The sequence below is a fragment of the Typopeltis vanoorti genome, chromosome 5 (genome assembly GCF_054136105.1).
Source record: "Typopeltis vanoorti isolate ZY-2024b chromosome 5, IOZ_Tvanoo_1.0, whole genome shotgun sequence".
Taxonomy (NCBI): Eukaryota; Metazoa; Arthropoda; class Arachnida; order Uropygi; family Thelyphonidae; genus Typopeltis; species Typopeltis vanoorti.
In genome coordinates this window covers 78069201-78094622 of record NC_143553.1, presented here as the reverse complement: position 1 = coordinate 78094622, position 25422 = coordinate 78069201, and the positions used below count along the sequence as shown (strand labels likewise).

The 25422-nt window shown below is 35.5% G+C and overlaps 1 protein-coding gene across 2 annotated transcripts in view; it reads left to right on the top strand.

Annotated features, from left to right (window-relative positions):
• Nucleotides 1–24708, top strand: part of LOC150106560 (uncharacterized) — a 31660-nt gene extending 6952 nt beyond the window's left edge. Inside the window, exons 2-3 of one of the 2 annotated variants that reach the window (XM_090392531.1) lie at nt 17794–17825; nt 24066–24708. In XM_090392531.1, the coding sequence (XP_090248657.1) occupies nt 24079–24678 (600 nt within the window). In that variant the 5' untranslated portion in view covers nt 17794–17825; nt 24066–24078 and the 3' untranslated portion in view covers nt 24679–24708. Of the gene's footprint in view, nt 1–17527; nt 17826–24065 lie in introns of those variants that run through there. The other variant, XM_090392530.1, reaches the window with a different exon arrangement.
• The last annotated feature ends 714 nt before the right edge of the window (nt 24709–25422 follow it).

Below are 25422 nucleotides of genomic sequence, written 5' to 3'. Positions count from 1 at the left end.
TTTAGAATATCACTTGTGACTGAGTAATTTTGGAAATGGGAAGGAAAATGTGTGTGACTATATTTCTGGCTCAGTCGTATAACATTCTAAGATATCGCTCACCCAATTTCCTGCTGACATAAACTGAAATATTCACATTCATATCCATGAATGTGAATATTTCATATTCATGTTCATATTCATATCCATTCATATTGCAGTTCATGCTAGCAGTGATAATTGAATTGTTATCACTAGTGACATAAACTTTCAACCTGTTCTGCCACATAAACGAACTTATGGTTTCCGTGGAAAGATTACTTTGCATCCAATATGGCAACCTTAAAAAACTTAAAAACAGTTTAATTGATTTTTGTAAATGCCAGAAGAGAAATAATTAAAGTAAAAAAATATTGAGTTATTTTTATTTCTAAAAGTTTTTTTTTTAATATTTAAATTAATAGAGTCCAATTGATGTATAAGAAAGGAACAGATCCATAAAGAAGAGCAGGAGAAGAGAACAAAAAAGCCGGGCTTTTATTGTTGTTTGAGTTTTTATTAAATACACGAAAAGGAGAAAATTGATTAATGTGATTGTTAAGAGAAACAGAGGATGAAGTTTGAGTAATTTTTGGAATTGAGCTAAGGCAATCTGGTATTTGTATTGGATCAGCAGACGTTCATGTTCGAATGTAGGAGTAGAAAAAAAATTGCTTTTTTTGAATTATTATTATTAGTATTTATTTATTTATTTATTTTGCTAGAAATGAGAGACGCATGCATTTTATGCATTTTGAAGAGAGATCAAAATTAAGATTACGTCTCTGACATTATAATGGCAAGTAATATAGTATGGATATTCTTGAGGTATTATCTGTCTTGTTTGATCTGAAGAGTAACTTTGTATGTGATTTAGAATATTGTTTAAATGCATTATAACATGGTCATTATCCCTTCAGACATTGCCATTGCCTTGTTTGGTTTCCGTTTATTTAACCATCTCAGTAATAATGTGACCACATGACGCCTGCACATGATTTATATATTTATTGTCTTCATGAAGCGAAAATCTAGTTTAGTGAATGTAAGTTGATCTTCTCCAAAGCCGTAGGTATCAGTAAACTACTGCGCAGTATACAATTCTTCCAAAAATCCACTCTGCTCACTCTAATATAGTAATTTCTTTCTTTCTTTCATATATATACTTACACCAGTCGTTTTCTAATCAGTTTGCATGTTTATGATCGTAGGTGGTTAGAATTTACCAATTCATACGTCTAGTATCACAACCAGTGGCGTATTTAGGTATAGGCCGTATAGGTCAGGACCTAGAGCAGCAAATTTTGAGGGGCGGCGGACATTTCCAAGCTCTCATTTTTGTAATTATAACATGTTCCTTATATGCTGCATCTACTCACAAGTAGAGAAATATTTTTATTTTCCTCAGAAATATATTCACGTGCACGTGAAGCTACTGTATTGTTGTCGGTAACTTGAAGGCAATAGGGATCGCGGTCGAGAGAGATTGATGCTAATTAATTTTGTGTCGGTATTATTCTTACTAACTATAACAATTTTTTCTTCTTTATTATTTCGAATTCAATTTAAGATTGTGAATTGTTGCCATTCCTTCAACTCTTTACTTCAGCATCCTGATATCTTTTGTGGCAGTTAAGACGTGCTAAATCTGAAATTATTTTTAGAGTTTTCAGTGCTCTTGTCATATGTTGTCATCAGATTGGAGGTAATACTGTTTTATTGTTTTTCTTTTAAGAAGTTATAAATTGTGGAAATCATTCCGATACTTCCTGCGTGTTTTAAATTACTATTTAAATTTTAAAAAACGAGTGACGGTAGAAAGCGACTTAGTGGTAGTGAATATAAAAAGAGGAGAAAGGGAAAGGAACGAAAATTAACGAAGTAGTATCAAAGACAAGAAAACTGGACAGTTTTTTCTTTTTTTGCGTCAGTATCTGCTAATAGTAATTGTGATTTGAAAAAGAACAGGAAGTGGTTGAGGAGACGGAAATTGAATCTGCTTCAAATGACGTGCCTACAACAAATCCCAACAATTTGGTAGCACAGGTGTAGGGAGTAATGATCCCAAGCTGAATGGATTCTAAATGACGTAACACGCGATTCTAAATGACGTAAATAACGTAAATTGAGAGGAATCTGATTAATGGCAAAAAAAAAAAAAAAAAAAAAATGAGATTATCTTGTTTACTCTTCTAGTACCGGAAATATATTCTGTGCGTCTTGTTGCCTTTTAGTGGATGGGGAGCTGACGATTGTCACTTTGTCAATGGATTTAATGACTGGAAAAATGCAGAAGCAGGAGAAAGCAACTTGTCATATGAACTGCCTGATAGCATTGAAACAAAGAGCAAATCTTGCAAGGAGAATTGACTTACAAATAACTCAGCAACTGAAGAAAAAATTAAGTACTGGAAGGCGGTGTTAAAAGGAGTAGTTGCAGTTGTAAAAACATTGGCGAGTAGAGGACTTGCTTTGATGGGAAACGATGACATTTTCGGTTCTATGCATAATGAAAATGTAATGATGTGTCTAGAGTTAATTAGTGAATTTGATCCCTTTCTTGCTGAGCACATTGCCAAAAGCGGGAAAAAAGGAAAAGGTTTCGTTTCCTATCTTTTCTGCCACGTATGAGGAATTTATTAAAATAATGGGCGAGAAAGTAATCAAATTTATTGTGGAAGAACTTAAAATAGTTAAGTACTATTCCATAAGTGTTGACTCAACACCAGACTTCTCTCATGTTGATCAGCTGTCCATTGTACGATATGTGAAAGAACATCGAACTCCTGTGGAGCGTTTCTTGAGTTTCATTCTTAACATAAGTCACAAATCTGAAGAGATACAAGAGGCGGTTTTAACTTCACTAAACGAGCTTGGAATTGATGTAGCAAATTGCAGAGGGCAGTCATATGATAATGCTAGTAATATGTCAGGCAAGTACACAGCACTACAAGCAAGAATTCTTGAAATAAATCCATTGGCAGAATTCGTACCGTGCGCTGGACATTCTCTGTCTCTAATTGGTACTTTTGCAGCCTAATCCTGTAGGTACTCTTCCGCATTTTTTGACTTCCTTTAGAAACTGTAAGTATTTTTCACATCTTCAACACATCGGTGGAGTGTTTTCTAAGAAAGCACCTGGGAACTTCTGCAAAAGTAATCAAACGCCCTTCTCCTATTCGTTGGTCAGCTCGTGATGATGCCTGTCGGAGTCTTCGTGAGGGACGGAAGGAAATTATTTCCACTTTGTCCGAAATTGAAAATGACAAGAAGAAAGTTACGCGATGTGAAGCAAGTGAGATTCTACGGCCACTTCAGTCACTGGAGGTTGGGATCATGAGCTGCCTATGGGGTGATATTCTCGCAAGAATGAATGCCACAAGCAAGAAATTACAAAGTCTAAACATTGATATAGGAACGGGGTGTGGACTGTACGGGTCCCTCGAAAAATATTTCAAAGAACTAGAGTTACTCTATGAATCCTATGAAGAACAATGAAAGAAACTTAGTGGAGTTGACTTGTATGAGGATGAGAAAAAGTCCACCAGCTGTTTTTCAACGACAGCCCAGGTGAAAGTAACGAAAATGAAGACGTCTTTTTCGAAAGATGTCTTCATCTTCATTCTTTCTTTCATTCGAAAGAAAGAATGAGGACAGTCTTTTCGAAATGAATCGAAGAAAATGTCGTATGAAAACCTCTCGAAAGAGTTCCGGTCACAACAATGCATGTAATATGTGAAAAGGACGTCATAAAAGAGGCAAAAAAACTTCAAGAGCACTTTTCGATTGATATTGAACCTGAATTTGTAAGAGAATGTCTGCACTTCAGAGCGTACCTGAAATCAAGGGGCCTATTAATAAATACATTCCTACAACTTTCACAGAAAATCCTACAGTGTATATATCCTAATCTGGACACTGCTGATACGATATTTCTGTGTAAGATGGCAACAAGTTGTTCAGCTGAACGATTGTTCATTTACAAAATGGGAAATAAAATTATCTGCAAAATTTCAGTGTAATATTGAGTGTTTTTGTATAATTCCATAAAAACGTCATTTTGTAATTTACACACACACACACACACACACACACATGCATATATGTGTGTATGTAAGTGTATATAACTGCCTTTTAGGAGTGATAATTAATAATATAACAATTATTTACAGGAATTCTTTTCGAATGGCAGTAAGCTGTACAAAAACAGTTACTTCGATGATTCCAAGTAAAGAGTCAACAGCTTCATGGATCTGGGCTTATAGTAAAAGTTACGAACTCCACCGGAAACATCAAGAAGAAGAAGAAGGCCTTGAGGAGGATATTGAGAAGAACACTACAGGAAAGTGGATGCTTTTTCTGGATAAAACAGTAGAGGATGAAAACCATCTGACAGCCCTTGATCAATGCTGGAAAAAAATTCAAAAACTCGTCTTGGATGACATTATATGGCTTGCAAAATGTTCAACAGCATTAAATGACTCAACGGCAATTGACAAGACATCAGGAGTTGTTATTTGCTACAATTCAGACTATAGGATTAAAGGTGAAGTTGGGTGGATTGCTGATGTTATCAGGTTAGAAGTTGATTATCCAAGACCGATGTATTACAAAACCGATATAGCAACTCTTAAAGGAGTATACGTAGTGTATGGCTACAAGAATGTATCCATGTATAGAAGTGATCCGGATGGCTCATTTTTTGAGAGAGGAGAGTCAAATAAATGGAAACCTGTACTGCATTGATAAAACAGGTAGCAAAAAATGAAAGATATCTGAAATTTTGTAGCAGTTGAAATGTATTTCACTTTCATATATTAGAAACATATCATTACTGATTTATCTTTAAAGAAATGTGTAGAACTTAGGTTTTAGTTTTTATCTTGTGCTCATCAAAACTATAAAATCTGCAATAAAATAATAATAATAATAAACACGACTACACATCTTGTTGCCGCTATGATAAGATAGTATTACTAAGATGTAAGGATAATACTAAATGGTTGTACAAATACACAAAGCTCTGATCAGACTGAAATTAGACTATTGAACTCAAAATTGATCACCACATTTTCATTATGATGTGTACACATTGGAGAGAAGGTCTACAGACAAATGACAAAGACAATATCAGGACCCTGGAATGTTGACTATGGAAACAGATTAAAGGATTGTGGAATAAAATGTTTGGTGAAAGAGTGGTGTGAGAGAGTCGTTTGAATTAGCGAGGGGATTTTATCCGACAAGCAGGAAACAAGAGTAGAAAAGTGAGCGGAGAAGAACGAGAGGCAATCCCAGGAAGTTGTATATGAATGTTGTGAAGAAGGGTATGAAAAGTAGATTTCTTACATGGAGAATTGTGGGTAAATGGAACATATTATGGAATATGTGTTTAGGTTTTATGATTCACTATGATAAACCTGCTTGTCTATTGAATGACCCTCCTACGATGAGTCTGCTGACTCCATGGACATCGTGATAATAATAATAATAAATCCGCTAACGCCTTTTATTCCCTATAGGGATTCGGCGAAGTCGTTTTCAGCCTTATCTAACTTCCTGGAGACTAAGGGACAATTCCGTCCCCCCCCCCCCAGTAGCAATCAGAGATAGCTGACCGAAAATTATCACTAATTATAAACGATATCCGGCAAATAGAGAGAGACAGGTGTCGCATTCCTCTGGCCCCTAACCCCAATGCTGTGTATTATCTGTCTGAAATAGCGTGGGTTCTACGATCGATTTTCTTGAGATTAGGAGGAAAATCGCAAGTTTCCGAGAGGAAGAAAACCGCTTTCCCGTGCTCGAGATCAATAACTCGGGAACAGGTTGAAAAAGTTCCTCCAGACGGCGGCTAGATTCGAACTGGGAACGACGTTCTTTGGGCGATCGACTAATAGGTGCAAACGTCACAATTACTCCTACTAGTACTCCTAGTAACAACAACAATAATAATAGATATTTCTCCTTTTGGAATCCATTTCAGAAAATTCGTCGGCACTCTTTAGTCATCTTAAGTTATTGCTATATTCCCGGAGAGGCTTTATTGAACTTCATTAAACATAACTCGCAAAAAATTATCACGCTATCTCTATTTTTACTTTAAAAAATTCGGAAATTTCCAAAGGTACATAGACAGAAAATGTGTAGATATTATATATTGTAGTAATTACATCACTGATTGTAATTTAACAAAATATGGTATTTTGAATGTCTTTGCGTAGTTCAATTGTAATTTCAACTCGTTCTTTTCCTATTGGAGAAATGTTTTGAATGAACAATAATCATTTCAGATTATCCGGTTGCCATTTAACGGAATTTAGTATTTTGGTTCTCCATTAATATCTTGAGTCATTTCAATGTTAATTTTAATCGGCCGATCTGAGCACCAAAATTAGTCACACACTTTAAGACTACAGTATAACGGATGTTATGATGAATGGTAACACTTTCACAGGCATGCTATTACAAAAAGCATAATTTCTATTTGTTTATAATTCTATACATATCGTTACTTTTCCATAGCACAATTGGAAGAACGACGGTACATTGCACCCTTCGAATGAAAATGCCGAGTTTGATTCTAGTAATGACGAGAGGGATCTTTATGTGGGGTTTTCAGTTGAAGATGAGTTAGCCGATCTCATACGGTGGTAGCAGGGTTTTTCCCTCCCGAAAACGGGATTTTTTTCATCCCGCGTATAGGCAAATCGGCTATCAGAACACACATAATTTACAGACAAAACATACTGGTGATGGGTGGGCGATGACGTAGATGGTAGTGGCAGAATTAAATAGTAGGAGGAGACAGCGAGATGTATGTAGCTGAGTAGAGTGGAGTGCCGCCTGCGAGTGAGTCCTGGGACTCACTCGCAGTCCCACATGAACAAACATTTTGTTGTTGTTACAATGTGACATCCTTGGAGATGTCACATTGTAACAACAAAAAAAAAACAACAATAATAATAATAATAATACTTTAAATTATTTCTAATTGTTTCTGATGGACGACACTTGTTAATTTCGTGTTTTTAGTAACGCATTTATTGCGTAAATCGAGGAATGCTATATCTATTGAAGTGAAATAACAATGCAAATAATAAAAACATCGAATAATATAACATTGTTTTTATATTTATAAAAACAGCTACCTGTATATTACCTGAACCATTTGAGTTGTCTTTACAAAATTATTAAAATATATATAAAAAAATGGAAATATTGTAAAGAGTGGAACGAATAATTTCCTGGAACATATGGTTTTGGAAATAAAACTGTGTATGTTCAAGTTCGTTGTATGTTGTTATTTTTAAAAGTATAAGAAAGAAAAGAACAAAACATTTTATTACATGCATAGAATTGTAAAAGAAATCTTCATGACAAAATCTTCACACTTCAGCACATCAGAAAGAAATGGAAGTAGTTAATTCTGAAAAATGACAATTTCACTGACTATCTGTCATAATTATAATAAGAGGGATTTAGGCTGAGCATAGTGTGATGAACATGGCAAAGGTAATATTTTTCTAAGCACTGTTTGTAAAGTGTTTAGAAATAGCTCAATTATAATAATCACTGAAATGAAATATCGAAAAGTGTGCATTAAGTAGACACTGCATAATTTATTACCAAGGAGGCGATGGAATACGCTATAATGGCTAAGATGTGATTTATGATGAGTCCAACAAAGCATTTGAATAGTGTTTGACATACTAATTATAGTACGACAAATACATATTAATGATCGCCTTCCTTTATTTTCTTCTTTCTACTTCCCAAGTATCGAAAAATCTCCCTAGGATTTTTTTAGCGTCATATGCTAACTGCTTCTCATTTTGCATTTTTGCTCCCCTGACTAAGTGAGTCATCGTCCTTGCTTGCTCTTTTTACTTCTCATGTGTCTGATTATCTCCGAGCATCTTATGCCGACTCCACAATGCCTTTTTTCTTACAGAGTGTACGCTTCATCTCTTCAGTCATCTATTATCACCTACCTTATTTAAACTCCTGACCTTTGGAATACACTCAGTCATTGCCTTTGGCAGATAATTCCCGAGTAGTGACCAAACAGAACTGATTTCCTTCCAATTGATTTCTCATTCCATGATATCATTGCAAACTTCCTCCTGAGTTTGCCATAATCACCTGCTTTATAGTTTCGCATATAACTGTTTCTCACAAAAGTCCTGATATGGCTGGCCACCACGCAAGTGATCACTATCACCAACTGGAAGGGGATGATGTATCACTTCATTTACAATAATATCTTCTGATGAGATGATCAAATCCAACACCCTCGATCCACCTCTTACCTCTGTTACGTACTGCGTAAGGTAGTAATTCTTTTAAAACTCAAGAAATTCATTCTCTTTGTTTCCTGACGCCATCTCTTCATTCCAGTCTATGTTATCATAACTGAAAGCGCACATAATGTTCATCCTTTTCTTATTAGCCAGATGAACTTGTCAAAACATTTCCTTCTCACTGCCTTCCACATTACCAGGTCAATAGCAACACCCTACTAAACATATCATCCTGTCCACCTCCACTTCACACTACTGATGTATGGAGCTGGACATTCCATGGTTTTGAGATTTAAAGATTCTTTTGCATGATCAATTATGTCCTCCATCCAAAACGAGTGAGTATTGAACAATTTTATTATTGAATTGTTAAAGAGCATATTGTTTAATTTTGACGGTAATATATCAGAAAACAGAATTATAAGTAAATAATTATTTATTGACTTATCGCTGATATTTCGCTGGTGTTATAACCAGCATCTTCAGGGCACAAAAACACAGTTTGTCACAGTACGCGAGACGGCAACAACATGGTGTAACCACAGGACTAGTTTAACAAAATTGTAGCAACAACACAGAGACTAAACTCCTAATTAGGCGCCCCTGCAGCATATCCTTGCCCACCAGCCAGAAATAGTGATGCTGCAGGAAACAAACTTCCATTGCAACAGCAAAGCTTCATATCAATACTGGAAGAACTGGCCTTATACCATGCACCACTGTCCTGCCGTACAACTTCATGGATCTGGAGTCAGCATCGGAATTCACCAAAACAGCGCTCTAAAAGTAGAAATAATCGATACCTTTCCTGGGTGTGCAATATATGCACTCATTGCAACTCAGACAGGAAAGAAAATATATATCATTAACATATACATCCCACAAAATGACCAGCTTGCAGTGCAGGTACTGGAGTTTGTGCGAAACCACCTCAGCAAGGTCAATGACCACATCATACTGGCAGGGGATTTCAACTGCACTCTGGATCCTGCAATGGACAGACAGCAATGCCAAGAACATCGACACTCACTAGCTCAGCTTCTCCAGGATGTAATAAATGACTTCGAGCTGACTGACACCTTCAGACACTTGCACTCATATGAGAAAAGTTTCTCCTGGAGAGCCAAAGGTGGTCCTACCAGTGTCCTATACCAGACACGGCTCAACAGATACTACATATCGATGCACACAATACCCTACATCAGGAGAGTCACATACCATCCATCTCATGCATCAGACCATGATTCCATCATTCTTAACATTTGCTTTCCAGGACACACCAGATACAAAGGAGGAGCATACTGTATATTTAACAACAGCCTACTAAATGATACAGAATATATCAGAACCTCTAAAATCTATATCGAAACTCTCATCAGAGATATACCTACTTCACAATCAATTTCCGAGTGGTGGTCGCTTTTTAAATCCAAAGTTAAGGTATTCACCCAAAAATATAGTCACCGAAGAAATTTGAATAAGCATTCAGCCCTTAAAAATTTGCAATAACAACAGCAATTGCATCATCCAGAATCTGAGGAATACCAGTCCCTAGAAGCCACCATACGCTCACACCTAGAGCACTCTGCAAGAGGAGCACTAATAAGAGCACGACGCAAACATATTAACTTCGCGGATGCCCCTACAAAGTATTTCTTTTCACTAGAAAAACGCCAACAAGAGTGCACCACTATATCTGCTATTAAAACAGATAATGGAAACATCATAGAAAATCATGACGAAATCCTCTTATATACCTTGCAGTACTACAAAAATTTGTACCAAGCCAACCCAACATCTATGGAGGCCACGAATATAATTTTCTCCGAAGTGAAAAGACTCTCACTAACAACAAGGAGTAACACAGAACTCCCCATCACGTTACACGATCTGAAAACTGCCTGCATCCCCTTACCTAAAGATAAATCTCCTGGCATAGACGGGCTCAACACTGAATTTTATCAGTCCTTCTGGGAACAGCTTGGACCTATCCTCTACAGAGTATTTGGTCGAAGCGAATACCAATGGCTTTCCACTCAATATGACAACATCAGTAATCAAACTCATTCCAAAGAAAGGAGACGCGACGAAACCAGGAAACTGGAGACCCATCTCTATCACAAACACCGACTGCAAAATTATATCCAAAGCCATTGCCAACAAACTCAAACCCGCTGTGAGCGAAATAATAAATAGGCATCAGAGCTATTCCATCCCTGGAAGATCTATCCACGAAAACTTACACCTCATAAGAGATCTCATAAGCATAGCGAACAACAACAGTGAAACAATGGGTCTTGTAACTCTAGACCAAGAAAAAGCGTTCGACCGCGTTGAACACCTGTACCTCTTCAACTGCTTGAAAGCATTTGGCTTTGGCGGAGGCATCATTCACTCTATTAAAATGTTGTATGCCAAGGCACAGTTTTGCATGAAAATAAACAACAGGCTTACCATAACTGCACCATACAGCAGAGGTATTAAACAAGGCTGTCCACTCTCCGGTCCTCTTTACACAATTGCCATTGAACCCTTTTTGTGTAGACTCAGCATGCTGCACAGGGCTTGCCACTCTAAACTTCCCTACCGCATAACCCTGACAGCATATGCTGATGATGTTACAATCATAACCCGCAAAGAAGAGGACTTCCATAACATACAGATGGCATACCAACAATATCAGGCAGCCTCAGGAGCGAAACTAAACACACATAAAACCACAGGACTGTGGTGTGGCAAATGGAAAAACCGAACGGATTCCCCAATGTCTGGTACCTGGTCCACAGAGGGAAACAAATACCTGGGGATTTACATCGGAAACACACCCTATTATATGGATAAGAACTGGGAAGCACTGAACAAGCGTTTCAAGCAAGTACTAGGAAAGTGGCCAGCAATACGCGCCTCTTCCTCCACAAGAGAGAGAGAAATAATCGTTAACCAAATAGCCACCAGTGTCCTTTGGCATACACTAAAGATTCTTACGCCACCAGAACAATTCATCAAACAAATAAAGTCAACCATATATCGATTCATATGGAACAAAACAAACTGGCTTTCATACTCCAAGCTATGTACTTCTCTCAAAGATGGAGGACAAAATTTGACCTCCATTGACAATAGGATAACAACATCCTGCGCTCGATTTCTCCTGAATACCATACAACCAAAGGAAATATCACACAAATGCACCACTGAATATATTTTCACTTCTGCCACTAGAGGTCTCTCTCTCACTCTCTCCACAACCTTAAGAATGACAACAGCTCCAGTGCCTGTAAATTTAACAAACTTCTACAAAGATGCCCTTCGACGATGGAAGAAGCTAGACCTCCAGCACACAGTGAAGACAGCATCCCTACCTGAAATCCTCATGGAACCTATCTTTCACAACACGATGGTAAGAAGCCCGATCACTCAGAAAGAGTGTTTCTTTCCTCCATGGAGCTGGCGAAGCGTGAGGATCTTGGGTGACATTCTTTCTCCAAGCCTCACCTGGCGCTTTCCAAATTCTCTCGAAAACCTGGAATATGGGAATCAGTCAGAGCAGATAGACATCGTAAAGGCCGCTTTTCAAGCCGCTATGCCTGATAGCATAACAGAAGAGGGGCTTAGCCCTGCCAACTCAGAAGATCTGGCGCCTATCTTTCTGATAAAAACCATTAACTCATGGGAGAAACTTACACCCAGCAATACCAACAAGATCTACAGCACTCTAACACAACAGTCGAACCAAAGTAGTTTATTGGAAAATCCTGCATCATCTGATCAAACACTATTTCAATGGGATCTACCATATCGCACAAGAGCCATCAAACCTGACGCAGATATTCAGTGGAGAATGTGGCACAATATATTACCCACTCCTACTATATTACGAAAATTTAACTCAAACGTCTCAGATAACTGCCTGTTCTGCTACCAATTAGGAACAGTCCGGCATATCTACTTGGAATGCCCAGTCAACACCCAATTAACCAGTTTGTCTCGGGAAACGGCAGCTCTCACCTGTGGTAGTCTTCATACAGAAGAGGAATATTTCAATCTCGTCCGTGCGGAGTCAAATAACCATTCATTCTGCAACTACCTTTTCATCACCGCGAAAGCGGTAATATACAACTTCTACCTCAGACATACAAGACCAGACAGCACAGCAACTTCACAGAGAGAGGCAACTGACCAACTCACTGCAGCCTTCCAACAAAAGGTGAGAAGTCGGATCCTACACGAGTATCACCACCATAGGCAAAACAACACCTTAGATCTTTTCCACCAACACTGGAATCCACGGAATCAACTCCTGGCTGAGCAAGGCGACTGCATTATAATTCACTTTCCAGCATAGAAGTGACACCATCCCCCCCCCAAAGAAAGGGGAAAAAAGGATTGTTGTGCTTAACAGTGCGAAAATTAATCAGCTGGCACTCTCATGTAAATAGACAATATTGTGCAATAGAAACTCCTATGTTCTTCCACTTTTATGATCTTATACAGCATCATGTTAGAATAACTCTTAATGGCTTTAATTTAATTTAAAAAAAAACGTAATTAGCCTTATAAGTGACTTCGATGTAACATACCTCAACATGAATATGAGCATGTAACTTCTCTGCCTGACTGCAGAGAACCAAAAACCGGTTAATCCTGTAAATAAGATTGTTATGTTCACAATAAAAAAAAAAAAATAATAATAATAATAAAAAAAAAAAAAAAAAAAAAATATATATATATATATATATATATATATATAATGAGAGAGAGAGATAAACTCCGAATTAGGCATGCCCTATCTAAATAAATAAATAAATGAAAAAATATATATAGATAGATAGATAGAATAAGGGTGCCGAATTAGGACTTTAGTCTTTGTGTTGTTTGCTACAATTTTGTTAAACCATGTTACACCATTTGTTACACCATGTTGTTGTAGTCTCACGTACTGTGACAAAATCTGTTTTTGTGCTCTGAAGATGCTGGTTATAACACCAGCGAAATATCAGCAATAAGTCAATAAATAATTATTTACTTATAATTCTGTGTTCTGATATATACCGTCAAAATTAAACAACATGAACGACGAACAAATAAGCCTTTCTACACGTTTTGTGAAGAGCATGTTTTATTTCATTGGAAATGCAAAGAGTGTAGATTAAATCATGTAAAATATTTCTAGTAATTACATATTCGAATTATTCTGTGAATATAATTGTAAACATTTCAGTAAAATAAAATGTACATTTGTGAACTTAAATAAACAAATCTTGGTATCATTGATGAGCATTTTAAGTCATAGCGAAACATAACATTTTTCTGTCAGTTTTTTTTTTAATTTTTTTTATTAGAATTTGATATATAGACCCATAACACTATTCTGATTAATAATTATAAAAACTTAACATTTAATTAGGAAAAAATAATAAACTTTTAATATCTTTAAAAATGACAAAGCAGTGCTTGTAGATTATATACTGACAAAATATTTGAATGAGTTATATATATATAACTCAGTTCTGACAGATTTCTGCTTAGCTATGCAAAAACCATTTACGAGGTACAATTGGAAATTATCAAATCGTAGTCTTATCTATTGATACTACCGTGAAATTATTTCAGGGAACAAAAAAGGGAGGAACAGAATTACTATCATCATCATCATCATCATCATCATCATCATCAAATTCCTGCCATGTACCCTCAAGTGGTGTACAGGATATGACAGTACTACATGAAAAAAATTACATCATTACTAACTTCCTATCTTTACTAAATTAAAGTCCAGTAATTCTTTTAGAAAATATGTACTGCTGCCTATTGACAAGAAACTGTGAATGTAAAAAAAAAAAAAATATTTGTGGCGCCATCTCTTGACAATAAATTTAAATTCCCATAGTTAAAATAGGGGATGATACCACACACACTTGAATTATTTTTGAAACTCGTGCTGTCATCTACATATATATATCTCAAATATCCTCACCCATAATTCCATGCTCAAACCATTACCCCTGTTACCATACTTGAAACAAAGACCTGACATGTGACTACCAGACCAAATATCTCCTCACGCAAACCCCTTACCCATAATTCCTCACTTAAATCAGGATATCCTAGGTATGCAGAGACAAAAAGGACAGTTGGTATCCCAGCTAACTTCCCAGAATTCCAGACTAAAACCAAAAATGGCAGCATAAAATTATCCATAATGCATGACTCGAACGAAAGAACAGAAGGTATTGACAGACGTAGCCATCAATTGATGCTGTTACGATAAATTTAAGGTCATCAATTCTTAATCTCAAATCCTCTATGCCACCTATCTTTAACCTCAACCCCCACACACACGTGACCATGACGTGATTACCTCAGGGCATCCAGTTAGGTCGCTGATATCCTTAGGCAACGACATCACTAATCCTACTCTTGCGTTTCTCCTTAAAACTGCTTAGCTCCAACTGACCAATAATCTTCTCAAAAGGATAAGAGTGAAGAAATTATTAAACTTTAATAGCCAATGTTTTATTCTGAAAATTAGAGATCATATTCAGTGATATAAAGCATGTTGAGTACAAGGAAGAATGTGAGCAATGGATCACTTAAGAGAGTAAGAGCCAAGTGTTGTAGACGTAGAACCAGGACCGCCCCGTGCGGGTATGCAGTTTGTGCTCTGCACAAAGGCGACTTATCATAAGGAGCGCCATTTCAAGACGATAATAATAGTAAAACTTTATACAATTGCTCAACTTAAAATAAACAATAAGGCGATCAAAAAATGACGAGTAAACTAACAACCGATTAGCTGCAATGCTTTGATGTACTACTTCATGAATGGTGCGTCAAAGCAGGTTTCAATTGTGTTGTGATAATTGAAAAAAAAACTTTTTGAGATGCTCTATTTTTATATACACATACGTATATATTGTATTTATATACTAAATGAATAAAATTTTCTTTAAATTAATTTCATTTTAATTTGCAAATTCTATTTTATGGGTGCACTGAAATATAACTTTGAACAAAGGCACCTCATACTCACGGGACTGCCCTGTCCAGAAAAACGCACGGGACTAACATAGAATCAATTGATAATTTATAATATTAATGATGTCTAATTTGAATGAGAACTTTCCCATATCTTCGAAAAGGAATGACAGTCATTGTAATTCAGGTTAGGATAATGCAACAAGGCCTTGAAAAGTCTCGCTGAAATCAGACATCATTTAATATTTTTTTTAAAAAACAATGTAATGCTTTTTCTGTTAACCACTGCGATTTATTACATGTATTAACAAGCGCACTTACTATTTTAAGAATTCATTGATTATTCGTTCAATTTTCTATTCGTATATCACTGAAGATGACCTATAATTTTCAGGTTAAACATCTGGCTATAAGGTTGGATCTTTAGAAGAATGACGGCGTTGTGCTCTTAGATTGGAAAAGACCTAAGTTCGATTCTTGTTATGAATAGAGAGAAGTATTTATACGAGTTTCTTTTTCTTTTCAACTGAAGGTGAGTTAGCCGATCTCACACGGAGGTAGCAGAGTTTTTCTCCCGGAAACTCGGGATTTTCATCCGATATACAAATTGACCTTGAGAAAACACGCAATTTACAAACAAAATATACAAACGACGGTAATGGGCTGTTGGTGGATTAAGTGCTAGAGACAGGGAATTGTAGAATATGTGCCTTCCTTTGATGAGTCTTTGAACCCTTTGGAGGTGTCGCAAAATAATAATAATATTTATTATTATTATTTATTCCTCCTTATCTATGTGTTCTCGTGTTGTTTTATCCTGATATGAGACTGGTTAATTCACTTGAAATTGAATAGAGTTCAACTTCAAGTGAATTAACCAGTCTTATAAAGTTCTTTGCATCCCAAAGCATCTCATTACTGACATTATTTCTAAAGATGCTTCGAAAATAGCTATGGGGGTTCAGAATTATTCTCAACCACATACATATAAAGCTTTGCCCTGCTGGATGAGATAAATCTTTCTGGTTCATATGACATCTTAATAGACTGAACTCTGTATACCTCAATAGAATTTATTCCTGTTATTATTAATAATCAGAGCTTCTAGGGAGCAAGGGGACTCATCAAGGAAAGCCGCATATCACCAGCTGCTCGAACCTTTTCTTGAATTCAGAAAAATCTAACTCCATTCATTCTTAACCTCCATACATGCCATATCCCCACACTCCATAAAATGAAAATTTCAATCTAGGGATATCCTCTATAACCCTTTCACACGTTTGTAGTTTTATTTTTATTATTACCCTTCCTTTGGCTATTTGCTAGTGTCCCCAGTCCATACATTCTCAGCCATCCTCATAATAATCCATAATCCCGATATATAAATGAATTTAATATAATTATGAATTGAATTTCACGACAGAGTATTAGATACGAGTCTCTGGTTACAACTAACTTTTCACTGAATAGGATAAAAGGTTTTTTCTTAAAATTATTTTATCATTTCTTACTATTAAACACAGGACAAGATTATTGTGAGTAATTACATTTATGGTAACCGCTGTCAAAACCCGATGTAATAATATGGAGAGAAAAAAAAAAACTGTAATGTCACAAAAAAAGACAATACTTGGTATCTGATTCAGTTCATACTGCATATTTTTCAAGGATGACAGAATATGAAAAAGGCAATAGAAATAAAACAGAGTTTTTCAGCAGTTAAAACTAAGTGGCGTACAGTATAGTCCGACAACAGAAGCGAGCGCTCTCGTTGGCAGACTGCCAAGAAGAGTTAATTCATGTTGAAAGGGATAAAGAAATAAGGCGATGAACGAATTGGTCAACAACACGCGAAATCACGTGCTTTATATGTAATGTTTTCCAACTGTTATACATAGCAAAACATATGCCATTTTAAACACTACAATCATCATAAAAGAGAAGTTAATTTTCCGACGTGTAATAATAAATAATTCATCCCATAATACGAATTAATTATCCTATTATCGGAATGGATTCTCCTTCTGTTGACATGCGCAGAAGTGTCGATGGGTCTCGTATCTGTAGGAGTGCTAAGTTTGACATGAGGGGGGGGGGGGGCTGTCGTCACCGTTATTTATAACCTACGGTATGTGGAACACACACACACACACACACACACACACACACACACACACACACACACACACACACACACACACACACACACAGCGAGAGAAAGAGAGAGAGAGAGGGACTACTGTAAATATCACTTTGCATGATAACGTTGCTCTATTATCAGGTCAAAGTTCATTTTCTGAAACATATATCATGTTATCAATTTGGCATAGCCACCCTTAAATTGAAATATAGAGTGTATGGATATGGCCACGTGTCAATATACAAGAAGTGACCAGATGATAATATTTATCGAGGTGAGCAAAATAAATGGAAACCTATGCGATACTAAAAACGAATGAAGAAATTTTGAAATAATAAGTGTTGATGCAAAACAGACGCCAAGATCATTCATTATTCTGCTGAACTGTAAGTAAATTATTTCAATTAAAAATCATTGAATTATAAAACTTTCGTTTTATTTATAACTCGAAATCAAAGATATACATATTCAGAACTATTAATTTAATTTTTAACTAAATTTAATTATAAAACTCCTTAAGAACACAGTGTATAGTTTCGATATCACCTTTCGATATGTATTTCGATATAATCTAAACTGTTACTTTATTTGAAAAGTAATATTATTTTAAATTCCTTTTCTAAATGTAGATAATAAGGAACGCCTACACTTTCTTGGTTTGCTTTTATTGAATTACGTCCAGGGGCGACTCGTGTATAGGCACTGCAGAACTGCAGCCCCTTTCCCCCAATTTTTCTCGATATATGAATATATTTATTAATTTATTTATATTTGCTTGTAATATTTAATTTTATCATCAACAATCCTATACAATTCTCTTATTTTGTATAAAACAATAAAAATCCGACTTGTAGAACTTAGGAGGGCGAAGGACGCTAGTAGCACTGTGGTTACCACAGTGTCATATTGCTACGCGCGCAAGCATATGCACGTCATAGTGAGATGCAAGCTATTAGTGTAATGGGATACTGTCCGTCGCGCAGTTCCACTGTTGTTTATGTGCAGTTTTGCGCCAGTAGTAGAGAGTGCGTAGTGCTTATCGTGTTTACTCCGTCTCTTTAAATATTTGAACATTACAATTAAAGGATTTAATCGTAATGTCCAAAAATTGTAAAGCTTTTATTTTAAAGTAATTTTGAATTATACCAAACTGTATAATTTTATTGATAATAAACAATATTTTTTCATGTTTAATTTTATTATTTTTTTAATTTTTAACATAATTTTGATATCAAACACGTATACACTGTAATTACAGTCTGTATATTTCGAAAGTTGCAGCCCCCACGATTTCAAGCCACGAATTGCCACTGATTACGTCATCTACTGTTTTTTGAATTAAGTTCCACTACACAGCTACGAATTTGAAGTCTTGTCACCTATTTTACTTTACGTATATTCTGTTGAATTTCTTAAGTTACTAATGTCTCTTTTTTAATCCCATACGTTTGTTCATTAAATCTACACTACACATATTCTCCGAATTAGTGACCTACGAAATGAATAATCAAGCCTGAGAGCATTTGTTTGACTGATCAGCATTAGACTTCTAAACTTCTACTATTGCCTGACCACATACTAAACTTCTCGACCCAAGTCGAGAAGTTTAGTATGTGGTCAGCCAATAGAGTTTCGCATCTCTTAACCTTTAGAGATGTAGGTTTGGCTGAAACCCATTGGACATGAGAAGGAGCTATAAATCTAAATTCAGGAAAACTATTCTACTCGGGCAAAGAGGACAATATACATAGAGAAGGAGTCGCCATTTTAGTGAATAATAATCTACAAAATGCAGTCATGGCCATAAAACTACATGGCCCAAGAATGATCGCTATCAGATTAAAAGGTAAAGAAAAAAAAGTTCACTACAATAATTCAAATCTATGCCCCCGACCAGTCACATGAAAATGAAGAAATCGATACCTTTTACGATAAGTTGCAAGATCTAATAGACAAGACCAATAATAAAGATATATTAATAGTGATGGGAAATTTTAATACCAAAATTCACTCCAGGCATGGAGGATGCGATGGGCAGGTTCGGAATTGATAACAGAAATGAAAGAGGAGAAAGAATATTAGAATTTTTTAAAGCAAATAATCTATTTATCTGTAACACCCTTTTTTCCATAGACCTTCCCACAAATACACATGGAACTCTCCAGATGGTACAATAAAGAACTGTATTGATTACATTCTAATCAAACGCAATTGGAAATCATCAGTGCAAAATGTTAGAACTTTAAAAACTCCAGACTTCGACACTGACCATGAACTGCTTGCAGCAAAAATTAAGCTAAAATTCAAGTATCGTAAATCACGAGCTCCTATCAACACAGTGGACCTGTCAAAACTGAAAGAGAAATCTATGCAAGATAACTATCAGACACTAATAGGAAATGAGTTGAGAAGATTATCCTACGACAATATAGATAATACATGGAATCAAGGTAAAACAATTGTTACAAGTACTGCAAGAAACATACTTGGTACAACATCAAGACCAAATCATGAATGGATAACCCCTGAAATTCTAAATACTTTAGAAGAAAAAAGAGCAGCGAAGCATATATTAAATATAAAAAATACAGACGAAAATAAACAACATTATAAGAATCTTAAAAACAAAATTGATTAAATGTGCATATCTGCCAAATATAACTGGTTGGAGGAAAAAGCAAAACTGTGCAAAGAAGCTAATAAAAGAAATGATAATAAAACGGTATACAAAATTATCAAAGAATTAACTAAGATCTATAAAGACAAACCATTAACAATGAATGATAAAAACAATCTAGAAACTGGGTCAATACAAAATATTAAAATAATTTGGAAGGACTACTATCAAACATTATTTCAAAACGAACAGGAGGAGGAAAGTATAACAGAAAAGATGATATATGAAAAGGTACCACCCATAACTCCAGCAGAAATTATAAATGCAATAAACCAAATGAAACTTTCAAAAGCTACAGGTAAAGATGAAATATCTATAGAACTATGGAAATATGGTGGCAAGGAAGCCATTAATTTCTTAATGAATTTATTTAATCAAATTCTTTATACTGGAGTAATTCCAACAGACTGGAAAACAGGAATTATTATACCAATTCACAAAAAAGGAGACAAGAGAATATGTGAAAATTATAGACCGATAACACTTTTAAATCATAGTTATAAACTATTCATTCGAATTATACAAAAGAGAACATAGGTGCTTACAGAAAGAAATCATAGAGGGAAACCAAGCAGGATTCAGGCCACATAGATCCACTATAGACCATATATTCACCATTAATAATATAGCAGAAAAATATTGGGAATAGAACCTGCCTGTTGTTTTATAGATTTTAAGCAAGCCTTTGATTCAGTTAATAGAAACAAATTGATTACTATCCTAAAAAACGTAAAAATGGATTCTGATATTTTAACATTTATTAGAAATTATTATGGAGACACCAAAGCTTTTGTTAAAACGAACAACATTAAAACCGAGGATTTCAGAGTTGAGAAAGGTGTAATGCAGGGATGCCCTCTCTCACCTCAACTCTTTTATCATCTTCCTAGAAGAAGTCTGTAAAACCATAGCTGGTGAACCACGTGTAAAAATCAATGGCACCAACATTAATCACATAAAATACGCGGATGGTATCATTATTTTAGCAGATTCCAAACCACAGCTAGAAAAAACTATTAATATTTTAAATGACTCTTGTAAAACTTATGATATGAAAATAAATCATCATATAATGAAGATAGGTAGAGAAGAAGAAAATATTTCTATAAATCTCGAAAATCACCTGCTGGAACAAGTTAATATATATGTTTATCTTGGCAGTCTTATATCTAGTAATCTCAACAATATGGAAACAGTAAAACACAGGCTAAACCTAGGCTGGACCAACATGAATAAACTAAACAAAATATGGAAAAATAAAAAAATACCAACTAGTCTAAAATTAAAATTATATAAAACAATTATTATCCCAACGGCTACTTATGCTTCAGAAGTGTGGAGATTAACTCAACAACCAATCAAGAAACTTCAAGTATTTGAAATGAAATGCCTCAGAGAAATTAATAACACCCACTGGATGCAACACAAGACTAAAGATGAAGTCAGAATAGATTTAAACTTCCCAGATCTATATATAATAGATCACAATCATTATAGATGGGAAGTTGATCATTAGTCTTGTGTTGCATCCAGTAAGTGTTATTAATTTCTCTGAGGCATTTCATTTCATAGACCCCCATGTTTAACTATGAATGGATATATAGGAAGAAAAAGACCTATAGGCAGACCAAGAAGTACTTAAATAAAGTTGCTGAAAGAACATTCCCATCTACCCAGCTATAGAGTCATGATTGAGATCGCTAAAGATCGCGATAAGTGGAGAACCTTTCTTCTTAGTGGGCTCAACCCGTTATCAAGCGGATAAGATGAGAAGAAGAAGAATATATATATATATATATATATATATATATATACTAGGGACGTCCAGAAAGTAAGTTCTGATGGGCTGTGAGAAAAACAAAAATATACTTACAAAAAAACTTTATTGGAAATTGAAGTAGACATCTTTCACTACTTTTCTACATAATTTCCGCCATTGTTCAGGCACTTATCATAACAGGGCGCCAAGAGTTGTATACCTTCGTCGTAGAAGGTTGCCGCCTGTGAGGCAAACCACGTATTGACTGCTTCTTTGAACTCGTCGTCGTTGTATTGAAACCGTCGGCCACCAAGGAAAGATTTAAGATGTTTGAACAGGTGAAAGTCGTTGGCGCGAGGTCAGAACTATCCTTCCTTTTTTCCTTCCTTCCTGTCCTTCCTTCATTAAAAAGTCTTACCCATCTTCGTACCATTGACTCGCTCACTGCGTGTTCTCCATAAACCTCAATAATTTGCCAATGAATTTCAGTTGCTTTAGCGTTCCTCGCATTCAAGAAACGGATAACTGACCTAGCTTCACATGCGGCGGGCGATTCGATTTTCTTAGACATTATAAACACAAACTAAGAATCGTACGCACTGTGGGAATGTCTGAAAATGGTCTTGCTAACGAATCAACAAACTCAGCACGCATGAGCACCATTGCAATCCCAGCGCTGCAGTGAAAATATTTAAAAACGGAACTTACTTTCTGGGCGTCTCTCGTATAATAAAATATCTTATTATATATCTTATTACTATCCATGAAAGTATCTATAGAAGAGGCACGAGGCAGAAACTAAACATTTGTGAGAGAGGGATGGAATTGGGTTTGAGAGAATAGCCAGATTGCCTTCTTCTAGATAGAATCGAACAATCTTAGAGAGGATTTTGGTGCACCACTCCAAATATAGGAGCAATATTCCATGGCTAGGCGGATTTGGTCTTGGTGTAGAGTTAGCAACTGTGAAGTAGTATAGATTAGTGTACCTAATCCAATACATGGATTAGGTACACTAATCCATATCAGTGGGGTTCCCTTCAATCTACAAATTACAGAGCGGAGATGAGAGATGATGCATCCATTGCCTCGTTTGGTTTCCGTTTATTTAACCATCTCAGTAATCATGTGACACCACAATATTTTTTTTTCAAAGTTTCAGCAATTCAGTTATTACTACTGACCTAAACTATTAAGACAAAACATGACTCCTTCAAGTGGTTTTCTAACCGGTTTATACGTTTGAAACCTTAGGTGGTTAGAGTTCATAAGTCTAGCACCGTAACTAGCTTTTCATGGGCCCTGTGCATGATTTTATTTTTGCTACCCCGTCTGTTTTTTTTTTTTTTTTAGAAAAAAAAAAAAACGATAGAAATAGAAATTTTGTTTATAAATATTATAATATATAGGTATTATTTCTGGGAAAATATAATATTGTTTGTGAATCGGCCCACGGCGGCAAAATACAAAATTTGAAAATGAAAATATAATAGCTATTATTTTTGATATTCGATTTCAGGGCCCCTTCATCCTGGACCCTGTGCCTGTGCACCCGTTGCACCTGCCTAGTTACGGCACTGCTTACGTCATATAACATGATTTTCCTTGCTTATCTCAAAACCCAACAATGACAGTTTCTGTAATCATTTATGGTGCATGTCTACTCATTTATAAGAAAAAAAAAATAAGCCTCCATAGGTTCCCCCCCCCCCTCAGGAAGCACTCTGAATTAAATTATGTTATATTCTAAGAGTAATAAGAATGAGTTGTAGAAAGAAAGGTATACTGAAAATTTGGAACAAGAGAGAGTTATTCAATATAATGTAATTCCAGATATTTTAGAAGTGGCAAACGTTAACAAAGAAATCCAAAAGAAGTGGGTGGGAAAATGTGTGCGTTTTTCGTCTTAGAAACACAGTATTGTAAAACGTATCCTTATGATCACGCAACTGCCAAATATGAACTTTATGTTATCAATTGAAGTCACAAAATTGGAAATAAATTTATTCATAAAATTTCAAGGTAATATTCAGTGTTTGTATAATTCCATAAAAACGTCATATTTTTAATTTACGCGGGCATGCGCGCACACACACACATACACAACGCGCGAGCGCGCATTTGTGTATATTTGTAAGTATATAACTGCCTTTTAGGAGTAATAATTAATAAAATAAAAATAATTTACAGGAATTCTTTTCGAATGGCAATAAGCTGTACAAAAACAGATACTTCGATGATTCCAAGTAAAGAGTCAACAGCTTCATGGATCTGGGCTTTTAGTAAAAGTTACGTACTCCAAATGGAAAATAAAAATAAAAAATCCAATCAAGAAGAAGATGAACTTCAAAATGTAGAGCAGGAAGGCCTTGAGGAGGATATTGAGAAGAACACTACAGGAAAGTGGATGCTTTTTTTGGATAAAAAAGTAGAGGATGAAAACCATCTGACAGCCCTTGATCGATGCTGGAAAAAAATTGAAAAAATCGTCTTGGATAATGTTATATGGCTTGCGAAATGTTCGACAGCACTAAGTGACTCAACTGCAAAGGACGCTACATCAGGAGTTGTTATTTGCTACACTTCAGACTATAGGATTAAAGGTGAAGTTGGATGGATTGCTGATGCTATCAGGTTAGAAGTTGATTATCCAAGACCGATGTATTACAAAACCGATATAGCAACTCTTAAAGGAATATACGCAGCGTATGGCTCCAAGAATGTATCCATGTATAGAAGTGATCCGGATGGCTCATTTTTTGAGAGAGGAGAGTCAAATAAATGGAAGCCTGTACTATATTGATAAAACAGATAAAAAAAGATATAACATCTGAAATTATGTAGTATTTGAAATGTATCTGAAATAAATAAATGAAACATATCATTACTGATTTATATATATATATATATATATATATATATATATATATATATATATATATATATATATATATATATATATGTATGTATGTATGTAGACCTTAGCTTTAGTTTTTATCTTGTGCTTATCAAAACTATAAAATCTGCAATAAAAATAATAATAAATACGACTACACATCTTGTTGCCGTTATGATAAGATTGTAATACTAACATGTAGGGTAGGGTTGCCACCCGAATTAGGCGGGACGTACCGAATTTTAAGAAAAATTTCAGAATCCCGAGTTACACCTAAGCGGGACAAATTATATATTTAAAATACAAATATTATTAAATCACTAATACCGGTAGCACTGTATTCAATCTTTTAATTTTTTATAAGGTTAGAATTACATATTCAACTTTTGCCTTTTTCATTTTATACATTTAGAAGAGAGGAAGACATATTCGATAAGTGTGTCCCTATTTGGACAAAGGTGGCAACCCTAATGTAGGGATACCAAGTGGTTGTGCAACTATATAAAGCTCTGATCCGAATGAACTTGAACTATTGTACTCAGAATTGGTCACCTGATTTTCATTATCATGTGTGCACATTGGAGGTCTACAGACGAGTGACAAAGACAATATCAGGACCCTGGAATGTTGACTATGGAAAGAAATTGAAGG